Genomic DNA, 25030 nt, shown 5'->3' on the forward strand with positions numbered 1-25030 from the left:
GTGTATGGAGGACTGACCAGTGTGTGCAAAGGCCAACAACTGTAGCTGCTCCCCCCAGATGTTTCCAGCCTGAGGTCACTGCTCACAGTGCTAAGCTAGTCCTTCACCCTGGGCTGCTCTTAATAACCATGCTGAGGTTTCCTGTTACAGTGGTAGCAGTAGCAAAACCCCGCCAGATACTGGCTTTACTGTGTGTGTGTGTGTGTGTGTGTGTGTGTTGGTTTTCTTTGCCTTGTCAGGGTTCCAGGACCCAAGGCTAGCTAGATGCAATAATATGCAAGAAAGAAGAGGTAAGTAAATAAAGCCATAAATAATAGACACTGTAACTTATATTGTTATTAGAGAATTTGGGGTTCCCTTTGTGGGGTTCTTAGACTCTAATAAGAAGTTTATCATCCTGAATGAGGTAACTCAGACTCAGTGGTATGTACTCACTCATAAGTGGATATTAGATGTAAAGCAAAGGCTAACCATCCTACAGTCCATGATCCCAGAGAAGCTAGGCAACAAGGAGAACCCTAAGAGAGACTTATATGTATTCCCCTGAGAAGGGGAAACAGACAAGACCTTCTGAGAAAACTGGCAGGGGGGTGGGGGTGGAAGGGGGAAGAAAGGAAGGTGGATGGGGAGGGGGAGGGGAGAAGGAGAGGAAGGAGGAAAACATGAGGGGAATGGGATGCTCAAAAAGGGGGAAGGACAGTGAGGGACAGAAAGAAAAGAGATAGCTTGATTGAGGAAGTCATTAAAGGGCTAGCAAGAGACATTGCACTAGGGAAACTCCCAGGAATCCACAAGGATGGCCCCAGCTAAGACTCTAAGCAACAGTGGAGAGGACACCTAAACTGGGCTTTCCTTGTAACAGGTGATGACTACCTTAATTGTCCTCACAGAACCTTCAACCAGCAACTGATGGAAGCAGATACAGAGATCTATAGCGAAGTACTGGGCCAAGCTACCGGAGACCATCCAGAGAAAGGGAAGAGCAATAGATAATATGAGCAAAGGGGTCAAGACCATGATGGTGATACCCACAGAAATAGCTGATCTGAGCTAGTGAGAGCTCACTGACTCTGGACTGATAGTGGGGGAACCAGCACAGGATCCAACTAGGGCCACTGAATGAGCGGGACGGTTGTGAGGCTTGGGCAGTCTGTGGGGCCCCTGGCAGTGGGACCAGGATTTATCCCTAGCACTTGAACTGGCATCTAGGAGCACATTCTTTTTGGAGGGGTACATTGCTCAGCCTGGATATGGGGGAAGGGCCTTGGTCTTGTCTCCAAGTGAAGTGTCAGATGGATGGACTTTGTTTTTTTTTTTTTTTTTTTTGGTTTTTCGAGACAGGGTTTCTCTGCAGCTTTTTTAGAGCCTGTCCTGGAACTAGCTCTTGTAGACCAGGCTGGTCTCGAACTCACAGAGATCCGCCTGCCTCTGCCTCCCGAGTGCTGGGATTAAAGGCGTGCGCCACCATCGCCCGGCTGGATGGACTTTGTTGACTCCCCATGGGAAGCCTTACACTTCCTAAGGAGTGAATGGGGGGAGGGGTAGGTGAAGGGAAGGGTGAAGTGTGAGGAGGGGAGGGAGTGGGAATGGGGATAGCCATGTAAAATGAGAAAAGACTGCATTTAAAAAGTCTTAATAAAGAATAATTTAAAGGTAAAAAAAAAAGAAGTTTAGAAAAGACTCCTGAGGAAGCTTGAGCATAGTTTCATTGGAGAGAAAGGTAACAGAGCAGGCCAGCCAGCTAATCTTCAGCAACTACTGGGAGGGAGGAGAATAAAGGAGAGTAGGAGTCAGGCCTTTGGAGTGAGGGCCCAAGAGAGGAAGGTTCAGCAACAGAGGTCGGCAAATAGCTGCCTGGCTGGAAGCAATGGATCGATTCGTACAATGAGTGATAAATCCCACAGTGTCCTGGGAGACAGACTTAGGATCTTGGCTAGAGTCAAAAGAAAAGACAACAAAAAATTATGTTTTCCTGCGTTAGTTTTCAGAAGTACACGGGCAAGCCACATGATGGGGGTTCTGTATGTGATTACTTGGAAGAAGGCTTGTTGAGAAGAATAAATATATTATCTCATTAAGGGGATACTTAGTCCTTCCATCTCCATGGTTTTGGATGATTCAGATTTCCTATGAGGTAGACTCCTAAGGTTGATAGGTGGGTCCAGTTGGCTTAACTCTTAAGATAAAAGGTGACCGTATGTAATGTTCCAATCTTTGGAGCAGATGAGAATATCATGTCTCCAGCCAGGCCAGAGGCAGGCCATTCCTTTGAAAAGGAACAAAGAGAACCAAGCATCATGTTATCTGATTTCAGGTCATGCTGCAAAGTGGCCACAGCAAAGCATGTACGTGAAAACAAGCAGAGGAACAAACCGAGAAGCAATCCCAGAAACAAACCAGCATCGCCAACTGATTCCCAAAATAGGTAGCAATCTCTTCAATAATGGGCTTGAAAAACTGAATATTCAGTGTCAAGGACTGAGATCAGTGTCACCCTAAAACAAAAATCAACTCAAAATGGGTCAAAGACCTAAATATTAGACTTGAAACTACAAAAGAAAAAGAAAACTCACAAAAGGGGTTGCACAAAATTGAAATACCCTGTACAGCTAAAGAAACAAACAACTGAGCAAAGAAACAAGCAATGAAAACGCCAGAAAGTCTTTGCCATCTATTTATCTGGCGGAAGATTAATATCCAGAATGCATAAGGAACTAAAACAAAACACACCCCCAAACTCAAGCAATCTACTTTTAAAATGAGCAAGTGATCTGAACAGACATTATTCAAAAAATGACAATGGCCAACTAATGTATAAAATGTTCAATATTATTAGGTACCAGGGAAATGGAAATAGAAACTACAGTGATAAGCCAGCTGAGGACAGATATAACAGAAAGAAAATGACAAATGTTCATGAGAAACAGGAACTGTTAGTCACTGTTGCCAACAATGCAGGTTAGAGAAGCTATTATGGAAAACACTTAAAAAACTAAAAGTAGATCTATCACGTAATCTAGCTATCTTACTAGTAGAATAGTCAAAGGACACGAAGCCACCATACCACAGGAATACTGTGTGCCCATGTGTAAGGCAGCACGATTTACAATTGCTAACATGGAATTGGCCAGAGAATGACAGAAGTCAAGGGGAGCATGAGGAAGAAAGAATGAAGCCCTACCCCCAGACACTAGAGAAGGGGATGTGCTGGTTACATTTCTTCTGTAAACAGAGGTTCTCAGATTTGAGAGCTGGCCCTTGAATATCTTTCTTGGACTTTTCCACTGCAACACTTGCAGAGCCTGTTGATTCTTCTTTGTGGGCACTGCCCTGGACAGTATAGCAGGTTTGGTAGCATCCCTGACTTCTACCCACAACCGCCCTAAGACTTGTAAAGTTTTTACAGTCAGAAATATCTCAAGACAATGCCAAATTCTTTCTAGAAACTTAAATCAGTCCAATTTGAGAAATGCTGTGCTGTATGATCCCTAGAGCATTCTGAGGAAGAAAAATAGTCAAAAGTGAACCGCAGTGAAGAACTCAGCCCCTGCTTCCTCTTGTCCCGCCCTGCCCACTTTCTGCCTTAGATATGAAAAGTGTTCCAAGTGGGTTTATTGTTTTGTATCAGATGTTCCTCATAGTCTTGGGCATTTGAATAGGTGGTGTGCAGTTGATGGCATTATTTGGGGAGGCTTAGGAGGTATGGCCTTGTTGGAAGAAGTATAGCACTGGGAGCAGGCTTTGATAGTTCCTAACGGTCCACGCTATTTCCAATGTGCACTGTTTCATGGTTATGGTTCAAGATGTGAGCCCCTGGCCTCCTACTTCAAACCTTTGCTCCACCGTTGTTCACTCTAACCTTCAGGAACTGTGAGCCTAAATAAACCCTTTCTTCTATAATCTATCTGCCTTGGTCCTTGCATTTTATCACAGCAATAGAAAAGTAACTGATGCAGTGGACAACTGAGGGAGAGAGATAAGGAGCACCCACAACTGGCGGGTGTTAAGTACTCTTCAAATCTTCTAGCGTCACTATTAGTGTTAGTGATCAGTTCTTCAAATTCTTACTGTAATGTTCACTTTCTTGCAAATAAGAAAAGACACTAGGGAAAATTTCACTCACTAACTGACAGTTATTGGACTCCCCCCTTGTCCTGCCTGTCTTACGCAAAAGGACCGCTAATCCAAGGCCAGCTGGTCTATCCCTCCCCATGCAGCACCGGTCACCTTAGACATAGTACAGATGCCTTGAGAAACCACACACAACCATCACAGGAGCTCCCCAGGCTTCAGAAGATGCAGCTCTTGCTAAGTCTTTGAAAAGTCTATCAGACCTGCAAGGCTGTGACTTTCCACACAAAACCCTCTGTGGCTATAGATAGTGCTGAAGAGTCAAGGCACGGCAATGGTTGGTCCAGCACTCCAACTCTGGTCAGACTTTTGGTCAGACACGCAGACTGCTCAGGCTCACTTAATGAATCAACATGGTGATATTCTCCTATGCTTTCAACTCTGGTATTAGAGCATTAGGAGCAGTAAAGGTTCCTCCCCAGTGGTCTTTTCTTACTTTCAGGGTTTGGGCTGAACTGTGACACAAGAAAGCAACAGCAAAGACAGTAGAGGTGACAACGGCGGAGGCTGCAGAGGAGCCGCGGAAACAGTTGCTGAGGATTCAGCGGGCTGAGCTGCAGAAGGGTCAAGCAGTGAGGTGAAGACAAATGAACAGCTCAGGAGCTGCCAGGAGAAGATGACGAAGGGGGTGGGAGCAGAGAGGCAGCAGGAGAGAGAAGACTGCGGGGAAGGGGGCACAGTGAGTTGCAATGGTAGTTCCAGGTGTCAGCCAGCAGAAGGGAATCCTCTGTCCAGCCAAGCTTGCGTAGGCAAGGTCACAGGGCTACAGACCCTGGAGTGCCTTTTGCTTCTGCTGTGCCTTTACACGTGCAGTTCTCTTTCCCTGGTGTCTAGCATCGTGTGAGTGGGCGTGGGAAGATTTCCACTGCCTATGACATAGTGTGTTTATCTCTTGGAAACATCCCATTCTACTGGGCATTTTTACCTGTGGATTGTCAAGAAGACCCATCTCTAAGCTGTACTGTCTAATTTGATAATAATAATGATAGCTTATACAGAGTTTTGATGAATAAAAATAAAAACAAGGATATGTTTCACAGCCAGGGTCTGTGAGTCTCACCTAAAGAGCTGCAAAGATTGCAGCTCAAGTTAATGACTAACAATTGAGTCTCAGTAGCCCAGCTAGTTTAAATTATTTTAACCTTAATGTTGGGAAATGTGTTCACAGGTCTCGGAGGGCATCACAGCTGAAACAAAGCTTTGAAAATAGCACAGTAAGACTGAGATGTTTTTGTTAAATAACTTTGATGTGAAAAACCCAAGAAGACAACTTAAAGTTTTAAAAAGGCACATAGTGAATGCAAAACTTTTTAAGGTCAGGGAACAAGAACACAGGAGCCCAATTATTACTGACTGACATTCTCTCCTTGCTAGGTTTGGTTGAGGACCAAAGGTGATCATCAATTCCCTATGCCCATTTTTGTCCTCAATTCTCTTGATGTAAAAAACTATTAACGAATGCATATGTACCCTAAAGATTTAAAGCAGAGCTGACTGATTCTTTTTTATATATAAAAATTTAGGTTTGTGATTTCTTTAAGATTTCATATAAGATTACCTTTCAAGGTAAGTAATAAAGTAATTGGCCCTTTCTTTGTAACTGCAAAATGCAGCCTGACAGTAAAAGGCCTGCCAAAAACACCTTGTTTGCTCACATGGTTAATGTGCAACAAGTTGCTTGGGTATGAATGCATGTGGGTTCTTGGGATAGTTTGTTTTTATCTGTAATAGATAAAATGTTTAATCGTGTGAGGGAGATGAAAAACATGTTTTTGCCTATAATCATTCGCTTGAGAAATGGAATGCAACCGTTTGACTCTTGTACGGCCTGCAAGATTCTGTTGGGGAAAAAACTGTAAAACAACATGAGATATGTGTGTGTGTGTGTGTGTGTGTGTGCACGTGTGTGTGTGTGTGTGTGTGTGTGTGTGAGAGAGAGAGAGAGAGAGAGAGAGAGAGAGAATAAAGAATAGAAGGAATAAAGAAGGAAAACATCAAGAGAATTTGTGAGTGTCTTTTTCCCTACCCCCCTTCAGATAGAAAAGACCGGCTTAGCTGATCCCGTGGATTCCTGGTCAAGGCCCTGTGCTGCTGGAGGCTAGCCCCCTGTGCTGCTGGAGGCTAGCCCCCCCTGTGCTGCTGGAGGCTAGTCCCCCCTGTGCTGCTGGAGGCTAGTCCCCCTGTGCTGCTGGAGGCTAGTCCCCTGTGCTGCTGGAGGCTAGTCCCCCTGTGCTGCTGGAGGCTAGCCCCCCTGTACTGCTGGAGGCTAGTCCCACTGTGCTGCTGGAGGCTAGCCCCCCTGTGCTGTCAGAGGCTAGCCCCCCCCACCCCCCCACCCCCCGCCCCGTGCTGCTGGAGGCTAGTCCCCCAGACAGCGGTTCAAAGGAAACGAAAAGGCTCTAGGATCTGGAGAAGACAAAGTAAGGGCTCTGGTCCTGGGAGAGTTCAGGGAGCTGTCAAGTCTGTAGGGCCAAGGATCTCAGACCCCATGCTAAGTGCTGTAAGTGGCCACACCACTGTTCATGACTGAGATACCCACGGCCTGCACAGGGACTATTGTCCCACCTGCCCACGGCCAGCACTGCCTGCTGCCAAACAGCACAAGAAACAAAAGCAGCAGAAAACCAACACAGAGAGCATCTCCTGGCCTAGCCACAGTCTCTACCTAGGTAGAGTACCCTGCCAGCTGTAACATAAACACGGTACTCATTTTCCTACCTGCATGCTAGGACCTTCTGTCCATGTCCTTGGGGACCAAGGGGAAACTGTGTGTTGACATGAAGGGACGTAGCTATGTGTTTTTTCCTTAAGCTGGGTTGGCACTTGGTTCCCCTGCAGGGCCCTACACTGCGGTTAGAGTGTGATCTTCACTCATCTGAGCTGTTTTCAGGTCTCCAGGGCATGGTAGGCACTATTGTAAGCCCTCTGGAAGCAGCAGGCAACAAGAGAGTCTCTGCCCAGCTGACAAGGGCTGTGAGGTAAGCTGTGCTGTTTGTTACAAGGTGGACCGCGGCAGCTCATCTGATGTGCCCCCGGGGCTGGATGCAGAAGGTGATTTCCAGTAAGGTCAATCACGTCAGCCACTGGAGTAGAGGTTCCAGTTGAAGAGGGCCTTTGCAGACAGAGGGAATAGTCTATGAGCAGAGGAAAAGGTGTGAGCCAGCCTGGCCATCGCAGAGGAAGTCGCGGGGGCTGTGAGGCCACCAAAAGGATTTTGGGTATTTGAGAAAAGCGGGGAATCTTTGGAGGGTTTTAAGAAAGAAGGAATGTGACCTGTTTTGTATAAACATGAAACAGTTCTTAAAGCTGCTGGGCAGGGAACAGTCAGTGCAGGGACACATGCGATAAAGCAAATGTCAAAATCCATGTGATCAATGACAGTGTGGACCAGGAGGGGGATGACGACCACAGTGACAAGCCTCAGAGGGAATCCTGTGGCCTGGAGCCGGCAGCCACAGCTCCATCTCTTCTCTATGATTCTCCTGACGCAGATCTCTTTGGATCCACAGTTTCTGGCTCATTAGACACAACAGCTATTTAATATCTAGCCCTTTGGCACACATCTCAGCCGATGCATAATAAATAATACATCTCGTGTGGGGTGAATAATTACTGTATTCCCTTTACACTCTATAACAATCAGGTCAAAATATTTGATCACAGTGAAGCAATTCACTTTGGTTGGCACGCGTTAGGAATTATTATTATTATTTTTTTTACCTTTTCTTGCCAACCCTAATAGACATTTTAAGTTTCATTGCTTCACCCGGATCATCCATTTAGTTAAAAAGTCGGATGTAAAATGTGCTGTCACGCTTGGTGTGAGATGATCTGAGGCCCTGCCTGTGTTCCCGCCTCCTTGTCCACGAGGTGAGAGAGTTTCTCTCGATGACATCCGATCTCTGCCCCATCCCGAAAACTCCAGAATTTATACTCCTTGAAACTCACACCTTTGAAAGGTTTAGGATTTGGGGTTCATATATCCAGTGGGATCTGAAGCAGCAATATCTTCAATAAAATAATTTATCCCCTTTTTTTTCTCATTTAAACTTTTATATATCAAGAGCAAGTCCCCATCCCAACTCTCTTCCCACTCCCCATCCACTCCTCAGAGAGGGTAAAGCCTCCCCTGGGAAGTCAACTAAATCTGTCCCATTACCTCACTGAGGCAGGACCAAGGTCCTCCCGCAGCCCCGTGCCTCGGCCGAGCATTGAGAGTTGACTCCACTAAATCAGTTCACGCATTAGGGTTAGATCCTGGTTCCACTGCTAGTATTTCCACATACTGCCCAAGACACGCCCTGTCACCTGCCCTCAGGGTTCGGTCCTATGCAGGCTCCCCAGTCGTCAGTCCAGCGTCAGTGAGCTCCCACTAGCCCAGATCAGCTGTTTCTGTGGGTTTCTCAAGCATGGTCTGACCTCTTTGCTCATATTATCACTCTTCCCTCTCTTCGATTGTATTCTGGAAGCTTGACCCAGTGGTTAGTTGTGGATCTCTGCATCTGTTTCCATCTGTTTCTGGATGAGGGTTCTGGTTTTCTTTGGGGTTGTGGACCAGCAAAGGCTTTATGTTTGATGCTCACTTATGAACGAGTACATACTATATTTGTCTTTCTGAGTCTGGTTACCTCACTTAGGATGGTTTTTTTCTAGTTCTGTCCATTTGCCTGCAAATTTCAAGATATCATTTTTTTTTTTACCACTAAGTAGTGCCCCAGTGTTTAAATGGACCACATTTTCTTTACCCGTTCTTCGGTTGAGGGACATCTAATTGTTTCCAGATTCTGGCTATTATGAATAATGCTGCTATGAACACAGTTGAGCAAACACCCTTGTGATGTAGCATACATCCTTTGGGTATATGCCCAAAAGTAGTATTGCTGGGTCTTTAGGTAGACTGAGTTCTAATTGTGTGGGAAATCACCATAGTGATTCCTACAACAGCTGTACAAGTTTGTGTTCCCATCAGCAGTGGAGGACTGTTTCCCTTACTCCACAACCTCTCCAGCATAAGTTGTCATCAGTGGTTTTGGTCTTGGCCATTCTTACAGGTGTAAGATGGAATCTCAAAGTTGTTTTGATTTGGATTTCTCTGATGACTAAGAATGTTGAGCATTTCCTTAAGTGTCTTTTGGCCATTTGAGATTCTTCTGTTGAGAATTCTGTTTAGATATGTATGCTGTTTTTAAAATTGGATTATTTGGTAGTTTGATGTCTACTTTCTTGAGTTCTTTATGTATTTTGGAGATCAGCCCTCTGTCTGATATGGGGTTGGTAAAGATCTTTTCCCATTCTGTAAGCTGCCATTTTGTCATTTTGTCTTGCTGATCATGTCCTTTGCTTTACAGAGGCTTCTCAATTTCAGGAGGTCCCATTTATTCATTGTTGCTTTCAGGGTCTATGCTATTGGTGTTAGATTTGGGAAGTAGTCTCCTGTGCCAATGTGGTCAAGGGTACTTCCCACTTTCTCTTCTATGAGGTTCAGTGTGGTTGGTTTTATGTTGAGGTCTTTGATCCATTTGGACTTGAGTTTTATGCATGGAAATGTATGGATCTCTTTGCATTCTTCTACATGTTGATATCCAGTTATGCCAGCACCATTTGTTGAATATGTTTCCTTTTTTCCATTTTATGTTTTTAGCTTCTTTCTCAAAAATCAGGTCTTCATAGGTGTGTGGGTTAATATCAGGGTCTTCCATTTGATTGCATTGGTCTACCTGTCTGTTTTTATGTCAATATCAAGCTGTTTTCATTACTGCAGCTCTATAATAGAGCTTGAAGTCAGGGATTGTGATGCCTCTAGATGCTCCTTTATTGTATAGGATTGTTTTAGTTATCCTGGGTTTTTTGTTTTTCCATATAAAATTTAGTATTGTTCTTTTGAGGTCTGTGAAGAATTGTGCTGGGATTTTGATGGGTATTTCACTGAATTTGTATATTGTTTTTGGTAAGATTGTCATTTTTACTATGTTAATCCTACTTATCCATGAACATGGAAGATCTTTCCATTTTCTGATAGCCTCTTCATTTCATTCTGCAAAGACTTAAAGTTCTTGTTATGCAGGTCTTTCACTTTTTTGATTAGAGTTACCCCAAGATATTTTATGTTGCTTGTGACTATTGTGAAGGGTGATGTTTCTCTGATAGCTTTCTAAGCCCCTTTATCATATGTATATAGGAGGGTTACTAATTATTTTGAGTTAATTTTGTATCCTGCCACATTACTGAAGGTGTTTACCAGTTGTGGGAGCTCCCTGATAGAATTTTTGGGATCACCATATCATCAACAAATAACCAAAGTTTGACTTCTTTCTTTCCAATTTGAATCCCCTTGATCTCCTTTTGTTGTCTTATTGTTCTAGCTAGAACCTCAAATACTGTATTGAGTAGATATGGAGAGAGCGGACAGCCTTGTCTCGTTCCTGATTTTAGCGGAATCACTTGGAGTTTCTCTCCATTTAGTTTGACGTTGGCTGTCGGCTTGCTGTATCGCCTTTATTATGTGTAGGAATGCTCCTTGTATCCCTGCTCTCTCAGACCTTTATCATGAAGGGGAGCTGAATTTTGTTGAAGGCTTTTTCAGCATCTAATGAGATGATCATGTGTTTTTTTTCAGTTTATTTATATGGTGGATTTTATTGACAAATTTTTGTATGTTGAACCATTCCTGCATCTCTGGGATGAAGCTGACTTGATCATGTGGATGATTTTTCTGATGTGTTCTTTGGTTCATTTTGCAAGTATTTTATTGAGTATTTTTGCATAAATGTTTATGAGTGAGAATGGTCTGTAATTTTCTTTCTTAGTTGAGTCTTTGTGTAGTTTGGGTATCAGGGTAACTGTACCCTCATAAAAAGCATTTGGCAGTGTTCCTTCTGCTTTTATTATGTGGAACAATTTGAGGGGCATCAGTATTAGCTCTTCTTTGAAATTCTGGTAAAATTCTGTGCTGAAATCATCTGGCCCTGTGTTGTTTTTGTTTTGTTTGGTTTGGTTTGGTTTGGAGGCTTTTGATGACTGTTTCTATTTCCTTATGGGTTATAGGTATATTTAATTTGTTTATCTGTTCTTGATTTAATTTTGGTATGTGGTACTTATCCAGAAAATTGCCCATTTCCTTTAAATTTTCCAATTTTGTGGAGTACAGATATTTGAAGTATGACCTGATGATTCTCTGGATTTCCTCCATGTCTGTTAATATGTCCCCTTTTTCATTTCTGATTTTGTTAATTTGGATATTTTTTTCTCTGCCTTTTGGTTAGTTTGGATAAAGGTGTGTCAATCTTGTTGATTTTTCTCAAAGAACCAACTCTTTGTCTCATTGATTCTTTTTATTTTTTCGTTGCTTCTATTTTATTGATTTAAGCTCTCAATTTGATTATTTCCTGCCATCTATTTCTACCAGGTGAGTTTGCTTCTTTTTGTTCTAGAGCTTTCAGGTGTTCTGTTAATTTGCTATAATGGGATTTCTGCAACTTCTTTATTTAGTAGTCATTTAGTGCTATGAACTTTCCTCTTAGCATTGCTTTCATTGTGTCTCATAAGTTTGGGTATGTTGTATGGTCATTTTCATTGAATTTTAGGAAATTTTTATTTTGTTCTTTATTTCTTCCTTGACCCAGAAGTGATTCAGTTAGCATTGTTCAATTTCCATGTGTTTGTGGGTTTTCTGAAATTAGTGTTGTTGTTGAATTCTAACTTTAAGCTGTGGTGATCCGATAAGACATGGGGTTTTTCCAAGTTTTGTTTTTTTTTTTAATCTGTTGAGGTTTGCTTTGTTATTGAGTATGTGGTCAATTTTTGAGAATGTTTCATGAGGTTCTGAGAAGGAGGTATATTCTTTTGTGTTTGGGTGGAATGTTCTACAGATGTCTGTTAAGTCCACTTGACTCATAACACAGTTCCTTTTTTCCTCTGTTAACTTTCTGTCTGGCAGACCTGTCCAGTGGTGAGAGTGGGGTGTTGAAGTCTCTCACTGTTAGTGTGTGTGACTTAACGTGTGATTTAAGCTTTAGTAACAGTTCTTTTACAAATGTGGATGCCCTTGTATTTAGGACATAGATGTTCAGAATTGAGACTTCTTGATGGGTTTTTCCTGTGATGAATATGAAATGTCCTTCTTCATCGCTTCTGATTGATTTTAGTTTGAAGCCTATTTTGTTAGATATTAGAATAGCTACACCTGCTTGTTTCTTAGGTCCATTTGATTGATAAATCTTTTCCCAACCCTTTACTCTGAAAAAATATCTGTCTTTGAGGTTGAGGTGTGTTTCTTGTATGCAGAACGGTGGATTTATATTAAGGGATATTAGTGACCAGTGATCGCTACTTCCTGTTGTTTTTGCTCTTGGTGGTGGCATTGTGTGTGCATTTCCCTTTGGGATTTATTGCTGTGAGATCATCTATTGCCTGTGTTTTTGTGGATGTAGCTGACTTCCTTGGGTTGGAGTTTTCCTTCTAGAACTTTCTGTAGGGCTGGATTTGTGGATCTACGGTATTGTTTAAATCTGGTTTGTCATGGAATATCTTGAAAATTTTGCTGGGTATAGTAGTCTGAGATGGCATCTGTGGTCTTTTAGTGTCTGCATAACACCTGTCCAGGATCTTCTGGATTTCATTGTTTCCATTGAAAAGTTGGGTATAAATTTGATAGGTCTGCCTCCTTTATGTGTTATTTGACCTATTTTCCTTTGCAGCTCTTAATATTCTATTTTTATTCTGTATGTTTAGTGTTTTGATTATTATATGGTGAGGGGACTTTTTTTCTTTTTTTGACCTAGTCCATTTGGTGTTCTGTAAGCTTCTTGTATTTTCACTGGCATGTCTTTCTTTAGGTTGGGAAAATTTTTTCTATGATTTTATTGAATACATTTTCTATGCCTTCAGGTGAAGGCAGACTGGAGTCTCCAGTGATCACTCCTTCAGGTGCAGGCTGGGGCTGGGGTTCCAGTGGTCGCTGCAGTGGTGGGGTATCCCGCACAGAGGATGGCAGTGGATACCGGCTGGCGTGACACAGGTGCTCTTCTCCAGAGGAACTTCTCATGATAGTCTCTGGAAGCCACTGTGGTCACCGCTTTCAGCGGCCGCCCACCTCTGACGCCCCTGGCAGGGTCACTCACCCACCTCTGATGAGGTCACTTGCTAGCCTCTGAGCTCCCAGTGCTTGTTTGCCTGCCTTTGGTGCTCCCAGCAGTTCATATCCTCCCTCCTCTCCTCCCGCTTTTGACAAGAAACCCTGTCTGGCTTCAAAATCACAAGCTCCTCCCTCTACCTCCCAAGCATGGACAACACCACGACGAACTGGAGAGAACATTTCTGGCTGTGATTATCTACATTTTAAAGACAGCAAACAGTCTTGTGCCAGTTCATATCAGGTTTTGCTGTCAAACTAGTCATAGAAGCAATCTTTCAGTTCTAATCTGTTTGGCTTTCGAAGTTACAAATTAAAGATCTTGTTTGAATTCAGTTGCAGATTTATATGATCATGCATATGTATATATAGAACTCTTGCTAAAGAAAAGGTATTGAGCACCCAGTCAGCAAAAAAAAAAAAAAAAAAAAAAAAAAATCTGTTCATCACAAAAAGCATAGGGATTATTGATGTAACTAAAGGACTACAGGTCCCTGGACTGTGGATGGTGCCCCTCAGGCTCTGAGGTACATCTCTTTCACTAAACTGTGGGGACGACAGAACCCTAGGAATCTGTCTGAGCTTTGATGATTCTCGCTGACGTGAGTGTCATCCTCTGGCAGGCTGATCCACACTCAATTTAAAATAGAAGTCAAAGGTTTGAGCTCAAGCCCGACGACACGCGTGTAGGATGACTGATTAGCAGGTTACCTCTGTAACAAAGCCGTATAATTTCCCTAACTGTAGTCTTTACTTAGTTCATTTAAAAACTCTTTCTTCTTGTCTGACAACTGAGTTAATGCAAGAATTTTGCGCTAAGACATTTAGAAATTGCGGGATTCATTTCACAGGCCTGGACGTCTGCAGGAGGGGCGAGAGAAATCTCCACAGGTTGCAAACTCAGTGGGACCTTGGGATAAGGGTTTACAAACGTTAGTAAGTGGCAGTCCCTTTACTTTAGCTAAGTTTTTAAATGACATTTGTTTAGTTGGTTGTGCGTGCACACACACGTGCAATGCATACATGTACGTGTGTCACAGCATACATGTGAATGTCAGAGAATAACTTACAGGACATGTTTTTTTCTTCCTCTCACGTGAGGTTCAGGGATTGAACTCAGGACTGGCATCAAGTGTCTTTGAGTTATCTCTCTGCCCCTAGTTAATATTTTCAAGATTAAGAAACAAAGTAGCAAGTACCATGTCATGGAATTGGAACATGACCATGAAAATGCTTTTGCTGGATGTTTAGAAAGTCATTTTAGTAAAATGAATAAAAACCAAAAAAAAATCCCCACAAAACATAGTTTCCATAGAAATAAAGCCAACAGTCACTGTTACCCAATAGCTAAAGGATGGGGGTAAATTCACTCATATCAAAAGTCCTTGTGAAGGTAAATCCACAATGTAGTTTTGCATCCACACCAAGAGCAAGAAAGTCCTGATGCTGTTTTGCCTGCATCTGCTCCTCTCAAATGCACTTCATTTCCATTTTTGAAGACAGGGATAGGCAGAGCAGAAAGTTAAGATTTTTCTGAGGGTGGGACCAGGACAAAGATCTGCTATATGGGGCTGGAGAGATGGCTCAGAGGTTAAGAGCACTGGCTGCTCTTCCAGAGGTCCCGATATCAATTCCTAGCACACATATGGTGGCTCCAAACCACCTGTAACAAGATCTGGTGCCCTCTTCTAGCCTGCAGGTATGCATGCAGGTAAAACACTGTATACATAATTAAAAAATAAATAAACAAATCTTTGGGAAAAAAGGATCTTCTGTACCTCTGTTTCCTTCTGTCTGCTCCTTCCCCACCTTCACTCCACCCTTGCTTAGTCCCATATTCTATGTCTTAGTTAGGGTTTCTATTGCCGTGAAGAGGCCCCATGGACATGGCAACTCTTATAAAGGAAAACATCTAATTGTGGTGGCTTACAATTCAGTGGTTTAGTCCATTTTCATCATGGCAGGACATGGCAGCATGCAGGCAGACGTGGTGCTGGAGAAGGAGCTGAGAGTTCCTTCATCTTGACTTCCAGGTAACAGGAAGACACTGGGTGCGGCTTGAGCATATATGAGACCTCAAGGCCTGCCTCCACAGTTGACACATTTGCTCCAACAAAGCCACACCTCCTAATGGTCCCACTCCCTTTGGGGCCCATTTTCTTTAAACCAGCACACTCTGCAGATGCTCACAGGGCACAGTCTAATGCAATTTGGCTGAAGGGTTTTGCTCTTAGAAAACTAACTTGCTTCTATATATCTGATTTTTCTGGATAAAGGTGATTAAAACCACATTCTATTGTAATAAATACTAATGCGTATGTTACCTTTATATCCTTGTTCTGTCTCCCTGAGATCAATTTTGGTTATTGGTTTGAAGTCAGTGTCCCATAATCGTATACAGCCGTCTCGCCCACCAGTAGCAAAGCCTTCTTCACAAGCATACATGCTAAAGATTCCGGCCTGTCAATTAGAAGAGGTAACATTCAATCCCGCAGTCTCTATAAATGCCACCATTGCTGAGTCGCAATGGTTAAGAACAACGGAGCAAAACAAAACAAAAGCAGATGTTGTGCTTTCTGTTGACATCTGACAGCAGATCACTAAAATTACAGCTACCACCAGGATGCAAAGTAATTCCATTAACACAGCTAATTTGAAAGGAGTGCTTCCCCCACTGTCCAAAATGCCACTTATGAATACCTTGGTTGAAGAGGATACAGAATCAAATTCCTGCGTATGACAAACGAGCCTTCTAAAACAAAGACATGACAAAGGTGCCCCAGTTCAGTTCTAAAGTAACCCAGTAGAGACACAGACTGAGGGCACAAACGCTACGCCTTTGACAAGTGTAGAGGTGCCTGAGGCGCCACCTCAACCACTCAGGTAGGGGTTACTCCTGACAAACTGAAAAGCACAAATAGCATCGTTCAGCATGTTGTATACTATGGGATGACTCCCTTTCCATGTCTAAAACACTTGGAATCTTTAAATGTGAAAACTGTTTTACTTGATTTATTCACAGCTATTACTACTGCATGTGTCAACAAAATATCCAGCGTAAACAGAAATGTTGTGGGAAGTCCTTCAGCCAATAGTCTTTTAGATTCCATTCTGGGCATGGTCTGACGTACTATAAGCACAAACGAAAAGTGCATTTGGACTTTTTTTTTGCTGCTGGATTCTGTTCCCAGTGTCCAGTGCACACAGAGGACCGTGGATGGTTACCCTTACTGTGAGTTTTGTCCCCAAATAAATAAATGTTTGTTATACTCCATTCCGGGCTACTGTGGACTTCTTTAATACGCCTACAGAGAAACTGATTACCGAGGCAGCTCATTCAATGAATGAAAACAAATTCTGACCTCCCAATTGTTTTAAGAGTAGTTTGGCAATGAAGCCAAGAAAAAATGGAAAGAAGCCTTGAAAGTATCCAAACAATTTCACTGAGCTGTCTGACGTTTTCTCTATGCTGAGAGCAATGAGGTCCAGGGAAGAAGATTAGTGACAGAGGACTTGCCTCGTGTGTAAGGCTCTGGGCTCAATTCCCAGCACTAAAAAATAAAGTACTGGGGAATAAACTTGAAGATATTAAGATAAAGCATTTTTATCCTACTTCTATTGAACCTTTGGTGTGCTAGGGACTGCACCCTGGTCTTCTGTGAGAGCAGAAAGTGCTCGTAACCACTGAGCCAGCTCTCTAGTCCTTATACTCAATTACCTTAAACAAAAATGCAAAACTTGACATTGCATGCAACACAATACAGTAAAAATTGCTATGGGCCCTTTCCTCTGATTCCCCTGCTCTCCATTTTCATCACGTCATCTGCAGGTATTTTCCTCTGTGTCAAAAGGCGGCAAAGCCTGCCCTTGTTTTCACAGAGCACAGAAAGAAAGGTCATTAGTGGCACCTGCTTTTCTGAGCAATACAACACTAACAGAGTCGATGCTCCAGCACTTCGGCAGATCGAGGATACTCTCCTCACCACCTAGCGCAAAACCAAAACCTGTCGGCATCCCATCTAGTCTAGCTACCCGCCATAAAGCGGAGGCAATGGTGAGAATCAGCCTGAACCCAGGGAAGCAGGCTGTGACGTTAACAATATCCTAGGCTGTAATTTAAGAAGGGATGATGATGATAGGCTCTAGTCTTATATCAAACTACTACTGAAGAATAGGGCTAATCAGAATCAATAGCTAAGGCGAAGACTGATTTAGTAAGTTTTTCTTTCAGGTAGCAAAAGCAACTTGAGGAATCTTCATGAGTGCTTACAACTGTCTGGTGACATGTTCTGACTGTAAAGCAAAGGGCAGAAACACGGAGAAGCATGGCCCTAGCATATTTAACACGCCACCTTGAAGCTCCATCTGGCAATACTCACACTGTGTGCCCCTTGAATGGTTCAAGCAGAGGGCAGAAACACGGAGAAGCATGGCTCTAACGTATTTAACACGCCACCTTGAAGCTCCATCTGGCAATACTCACACTGTGTGCCCCTTGAATGGTTCGAACCAGGGTGAGCCCTTTCCAGACGTAGATGTCCCCGTTTAAAGCACCAGAGTATGTGATGTCGTCTTTGGCACAGGCAAGGCAAAGGATAGTCTGAAGATCTCCTGTTTTGCCAAATATCCCTCTTTTTGCAGTCAGGGCATTTCCACACAGTGTCCAAAACTATGAAGTAATAAAAAATACATCCCAAAATAGAGTACAATATTCATCATTGATATTTTCAGAAATTACTCAAGATATACTTTATCTGAACTAAACATACATAAATTGTGTCTTGGCAATAGTGGGCAACCACGAAACATTTCTGCATACCTCTAGAAGCATGAGAAAAACCAATTAATGAAAAATTTTAAAGTTTAAAAGTTCTGAAATTTCAAAACTTTAATGTTTAATGACATTATAGAAGATGACTTAAGCGGTCACAGAATGGAATTGGGGGAGTCACACTTTGTTTACTCTTTTATCAAATGAGTATAGATTTATTGTAGAAAGGTTCAGAAATATAGATAAGTGTAGGAAGGAAGCAAAGTGTGACAGCACATGCCTGTAATCTCACCCTTGTGAGGCAGAGGTAGGAGGACCATTGCACACTGGAGACTAGCCCATGCTACATAGCAACTTCCAGGCTAGCCAGAGCTATATAACAAGAGCCTGAATAAAACACGTAGCATATGTGTGTGTGTGCATGTGTGTGCACGTGTGTGCATGCACATATGCACACGCACACACATTAGCACATTACATAAAGTAAAACTGAGATTAGGAATAACTTCACAATACCATAACAATATATCATCTAGCCTTTTGCTTGTTGGTTTGTTTGTTTTGAGACAGGGTTTCTCTGTGTAGCCGCTGCTGTCCTGGAACTCATTCTGTAGACCAGGCTGACTTGACCTCACAGAGATCTGATCGCCTCTGCTTCCTGAGTGCTGGGATTCAAAGTGTGTATAACCATCGCTCAACATTCATCTAGCCATTTTAATATGTATGTGTCTATTTTAAAAGTTGCTTTCTAGACTGGTTGGTGAATTTGGTTAAAGCACGGTGTCAATAAAAATAATTGCTTTCTAAGCACAGTGTTACATTATTTTTACTGTAGCATTGTTCATTAATGTTTCTAAATACAAGTGGTATTTTCATTAAGTCGAATATCACCCAGGAGTCTCCATTTTACTTGCACAGATCATGTGGAAGATGGCAAGCACAATGCTTGAACCATTTGTAGATAACAGCAGGGACACGCCCATGGGTAAACAGAAACCCAGTACTTTCCCTTGATGCAGTTTCTGATGTATGAACTGGCCTAGCTTTGGTGCCGTTACACAGCCCTCACGGTCTACAAATGCTTTCCACATCTGCTGTTTAATCTCACAAGTCGCGTGAGCATAGGTTAAGACAGACTCTGTTCCTGTTTCCATATGGGAGGGAAGGAAAGCAGGCAGAAGTCACTTTGCGGAAGACACGGATTCCTGTAAGGTCTCTACACGAGGGACTGCGGAAACGCTGGCCTCCGCTTTGAGAGCTCCACACTGAGAAGGGGGCCTGTGAAGCCCAAGCGAGGATTGGGTGGCAGCATATTCAGATTCGGCTCAAGAGGCGGGGCCAATGCGAAGCTACGGGAGTCAGGTTACAAAACGGGACGAACAAGGATAGGGTTCATGGTGGGCAAGAAATGGCACCTCCCTTAGGAGAGCAAGATTAGCTGACTGTGAGGGCCAGGAACGTATAAGAGAAAAAGCAGTGTCTGCTCTAAGATGTTGTGCCTGCAGGGGAGGAGACGGTGGTCCTCCAGAGTGCAGCAGCTGGGGACTGGCCAGGACAGTCTTGGGCTGACTGCACCAGCATGGTGGTGGTATAAAGGAGCTCAGGCAGACACAGCATGGCAAAGACGAGAGTGTGTGACTATCTGGAATGCTTAGATGAGCAAAACACAACATTTCTTCGGGCAGCGTTTTTGCAAAAAAAGGTATTGAAATAAGTACAAAAGAAATGAAGAAATTTGGAAAAAAACTAATTAGGTGCAAGATTTGGGGTCCACTAACATCTTAAATGTGCACTTGGACACAGATGATCATCTCGTGCCAAAGAACCTGGATCCGTGGTGACACCCAGGCAGACATTCCCCTTCTCATTGTGCTTTCTCGTGTGTGAAGATGGAATGGAGAGAAACTCTTTTGTCTTTTGACGTTAGACATGGATCTCTGGCATGAGCTAAATATTTCTACATGACAACCACCAAAGATATAGATCATTATCCTGAGACTGGCTGAACAAAGGCTGTTCTGACAAAGTCACCCAACCAGAGGGTTTTAACACCTACATAAAACATTTCAAGCTATCAAATGACTCTCTTAAAGGCATATACAAATGCCAGGAAAAGTAAGAGATATTTCTGAAAAAAAAGAATGCTTAATTTATTTTCTTTTCTTGAGAACTATTTCATCTCGCAAACAGCAGTATTCTGGACTAACCATGTACCACTAAATGACAAGACATGGTTTATTCTCCAGTTTCCGTTGGCAGATTGTAATACAAACCTTGTTAGTACAGGCAGGTTCTCTGGAGTTTATCTGGCCCTAGAGAGTCTCCCAGGTCCTTTCATCCTATGATGAGACACCTCAGAAGGCTTAGTATTACCCACAATCTGTAGGCTTATTAGCGGTGTAACCAATGAAGCAGACACCACCCAACTGCTTTGTTTATGGGCATTCATTTCCGATGACCATATTCTCCAACATGATAAACTATGAAACTTATGAAACCAGGCATGATTTTACACTGGCTACAGAAATTTTGCACCAGAGGTTTTCTTGACATGCAGCCTTTTACTCTTAACTTTTTAAAATTTTTAATTAATTAATTAATCAATTAATTAATTTTTCCCAGCCTGATCACGGTTTTCCCTCCCTCCCTTCTCTATCCCCAACTACCCCTCTTCCCTGCCCATCTATTCTTCTTCCTTTCTCTCCAGGAAAGGGCAGCCCACCATATGAGTCAACCAGCCATGGCATATCAAGTTGCAGTGAGACTAGGCACTTCCTCTTCTACTAAGGTTGAACTGGACAACCTAGTAAGAAGAAAGGGTCCCAAAAGCATTTAACAGAGTCAGAGACAGCCCCTGCTCCCACTGTTAGGAGTCCTACAAGACCAAGCTACACAACTGTAACATATATGAGCAGTGGGCCCAGTCCCATCCAAGTTCTCTGGTTGGAGGTTCAGTCTCTGTGAACCCCGATGAGACCAGGTTAGTTGATTCTGTGGGTTTTCTTGTGGTGTCCTTGGCCCCTCTGACTTCCATAACCCGTCCTCCTACAGGATTCTACAAGGTCCACCTAATGCAACTGTTTCCATCGGTTCCTTGGTGAAGCCTCTCTGAAGACAACTGGACAAGAACTCAAGAAAACAACCATCAAAAATCAAATAATCATTGGGGTTGGAGAGATGGCCCAAAGGTTAAGAGCACTGGCTCCTCTTCCCGAGGTCCTGAGTTCAATTTCCTGCAACCACATGGTGGCTCACAACCATCTAGTGCTCTCTTCTGGTGGTCAGGGATACATGCAGACAGAACACTGTATGCATAATAAACAAATACATCTTAAAAAAACAAAACAAATAATCCAATTAAAAATGGGATACATATCTAAACAGAGAATTCTCAACAGAGGAATCTCAAATGGCCAAGCTACACTTACAAGAAATGTTCAACATCCTTATCCATCAGGGAAATGCAGATCGAAATGACGGTGAGATTCCATCTTATACTTGTCAGAATGACTAAGGTAAAAACATAAGTGGTGGCTCATGCTGGTGAGGATGTGGAGCAAGGGGAACACTCCTCTACTGCTGGTGGGAGTGCAAACTTGTACAGCCACTTTGGAAATCAATAAGGTGGTTCCTCAGAAAACTGGGAATCAACCTACCACAAGATCCGCTTATACCACTCCTGGGCATATACCCAAAGGATGCTCTACCATACCATAAGGACACTTGCTCAGCTGTGTTCATAGCAGTTTTATGAGTAATAGCCAGGAACTGGAAACAGCCCAGGTGTCCCTCAAGTGAAGAATGGATGAAGAAAATGTGGTACATTTACACAACGAAGTATCACTCATATATTTAAAAATGACATCATGAAATTTGCTGGCAAATTGGATGGAACTAGGAAAGATCATTTTGAGTGAGTAACCCAGACCCAGAAAGACAAATACGGTGTGTCTTCTCTCATAAGTGGCTTTCAGGCATAAAGTAAAGGATAACCATGGTACAATCCAAGAGACCCAAAGAAACCAGGCAACCAGGAGGGCTCAAGGTGGGGGAGGAGGACACATGAATCTCACTGTGAAGGGGAAATAGAATAGGCATCCCAGGGGAATGGGGGTGGGTTCTAGATGGGGGTATGGGAACAGGAAGGATCAGGCAGGGGAGGATGGAGGGAGGGAGTACTGGGAGAGACAACTGGAATCGGGCATCTAGAATCTGTGATGATCTAGAAACCTAGTGCGATGGAGACTCACAGGAGTCTATGAGTTCTAAGACTTCTGGCAATGAGGAATACAGAGCCTGAACCGACCACGTCCTGAACCCAGGCAAGGCTTCCAGTGGTGGGACTAGGAGGACATCAACCCATATAACCTTTGACCTACAATTTGCCTTGCCTACAAGGGGTGCTGGGTTAAAGGTAGTGCAGAAACTATGGGAGTTGGCCAACCATTGACTGGTGTAGCTTGAAACTCATACCATGAGAGGGAGCCCACCCCTGACACTGTCTGGAGGGCCAGGGCCCAGAGGCTGGACAGCCCAGAGACCTAGGGTAGAACCAAACATGACTGGCAAAAAACGTCAATGAAATTATTCCTAATGAGATCTTGTTAAACTCATAGACTGTTGCCTGCTCTTCTAACTGGAACCATTCTCCATTAACTCGGGGCTTAGGCAGAAGAGCTGACTCAGAAGGCAGGAGCGTGTCGCTCTCGGCAAAGACATGAGTTTGGTTCCTAGCATCTACACACACCAGCGGGTCACAATCCCCTGGAACTCCAGTCCCAGGGATCCAGTGCTTCTGTAGGCACCCGAACTGACATCCAAAGACACACAAATACACATAGTTAAAACAAATAATTTTTTTTAAAAAAAACTTATTTGATTTGTTGTAGATTTATGTCTAAGCAGAACTAATAAGGGGATGGCTGCAGACACGCGCAGGTTCTTCCGCTTCGGTACAGGTGTGCATCTGTCTTAGGAGAAAGCATCTACGCCCACTGGACCGGTGTGCAGGGTAAGGAGCTCTTAGCGGTTCCAACACAGTGCCAGGACTTCATCTGTCTCTTCGTGGAGCTGATTAAAAGTTAAACCAGCATGAAAGGAAGCAGAGAGGATTCTGGGGAACGCTTTCATTAGGCAGCTTATCTAGTTAGAATCCAGTAAATGTAGGTTTGGGAGAAGAGCTAAGCTGTAAGACTGACCATGGAAGAGGCAACTTTCAATAGGGATCTGTGTTTAAATCTTATATCCGCCAGCATTTTTGGCCATTTTAGAAAATGGAGAAGGAAGGGAATGTTATTGTGGTCTTACTGGTTCCATACAACGTTCGGTGTAACTCCTGAAGAATTCTGGAAGCACATAGTTTGGGGGCAAGAGGAATGGAGTTAGCCTTGAGGAGATTAGGCTCCCCCAACTAGAACATGTACATATACAAAAAAAGGGGGAAAGGGAAGCAGGACCTGCTATCTCAGAATAACTCACAGATAAAATATAAAAGGGAAACGTTTGAAATCATCCACTAACTCTACCCAGAAACAACAATTTAACATTTGGTGATGGTATTTCCTAAGCAAAAATGTATTTAAGGAATGCAGAGTTGGTGACAGGCTGGTGACTGGCTGTGATCCATCATGCAGCATGAGTGAGGAGACAGCAAAGCCGCTGGGTCTAAGGACGCCAGCACGGCTCCAGGCTGCCGCATGCCTCATTCCAGGAATCGTTTAAACCGGAGATACTGCGAAGAGAGGCTCACAAGCTCTGAGGAGGCCTTTTTAATAATATCAGTCTGTGGGACAGGGACGCAGGCAGCTCTTTCAACTTTAGGGCTGGGGCGGGAGGCGCATTCCAAACTCAGAAAGACAAAGTCCTTATTTTCTCTCATATGTGGAACCTAGATCTAAAATTTTATTTTTGTATATGTGTACTGATGGACCATGAAACTAGAAAGGGGTATTAAGAGGAGGAAAAGGTTAGGGAGGGCAGGTAAAATGGAGTAATACGACACACGTGACCCGAAAACACATAAGGGAGTTTGGGGAGGAAGAGAACCAGTAGAGCTGGCAGGAGGCATGGGTGGGGAAGGCTCTGTGGATATTTGCTGACATATTCCCATATGTCATCAAAGCATACTGACATATGGGAATGCCATAGTGAAATCCATACCTCTGCAGGAGCCAGAAGGAGACTAAACTTCCCCATATATTGGATATTTCCCAGTATTGGTAAATAACCATCTAAACCATGACTCACAATCATACACAGCATCATAACAACGTAGCATGATTTATCTAAACCACCGGGGGGAACTGGGCAGTCTCAGGTTTTCTTCACCCTGGCTTTGCCATTGGAAAGTTACTCAGCAATGAGTCGATTCTTGGTTCACATTCCTGACAATTCACATGGGAGAAACTCCAAGTTATAAACTACTAGACCAGGGAGATCAACATCTTTAGAGCTATCAACAAATATTGCCAGACTTCTGGTCAGAAAGACTAAACTGATGTCTCCACAGTCAGGCTTAGGAGGGGCCCCTCACTGAATCTGGGTCAACAACAGATACAATGTAACCATGATTTTAACGTATTCAATTATTTTTAAGTTTGTATTCTCTAAGAGTTAGCATTTTCATGCATCTATTGGCCAACACTGTTCCTATTTTTGTTGGTTATATATTCTATTTGTTAGAAGTCTTTATATTTCACGAATACACTAATATCTACTATGTTTGTCCTTTATACTTGCTAGTGTGTGGGTTTCCCCAGGAGAAAGGATATACAGAATATATTTAACTATTTATAAATCTCTGTCTGCCAATGTTATCATTATAGTTTCTTTCTTCACTTGCACATAAAAGATAACCTTTGCCGAGAGAACAGTTACACACTGACCTAAGTGTTTCCTGTAGTGAAACGAGTCCTCTAAGCCCTATAAAGCAATACTGTTTTATAGAGGTGACATTTAGGTGTTCTGTACACCAAGGCTTTGTGCCACACTGCAGCAAT

The 25030-nt window shown here is 43.1% G+C and overlaps 1 protein-coding gene across 4 annotated transcripts in view; it reads right to left on the bottom strand.

Annotated features, from left to right (window-relative positions):
• Eml6 (EMAP like 6) overlaps window positions 1-25030 on the bottom strand; it is a 160438-nt gene that overhangs the window by 120409 nt on the left and 14999 nt on the right. For all 4 annotated transcript variants that reach the window (XM_038313523.1, XM_042054357.1, XM_038313533.1 and 1 more), the window contains exons 5-6: window positions 17745-17930; window positions 15586-15721 (exon numbers count right to left, since the gene is read on the bottom strand). In XM_038313523.1, the coding sequence (XP_038169451.1) occupies window positions 15586-15721; window positions 17745-17930 (322 nt within the window). The remainder of the gene's footprint in view (window positions 1-15585; window positions 15722-17744; window positions 17931-25030) is intronic.

Source organism: Arvicola amphibius, chromosome 1 (assembly GCF_903992535.2).
Source record: "Arvicola amphibius chromosome 1, mArvAmp1.2, whole genome shotgun sequence".
NCBI lineage: Eukaryota > Metazoa > Chordata > Mammalia > Rodentia > Cricetidae > Arvicola > Arvicola amphibius.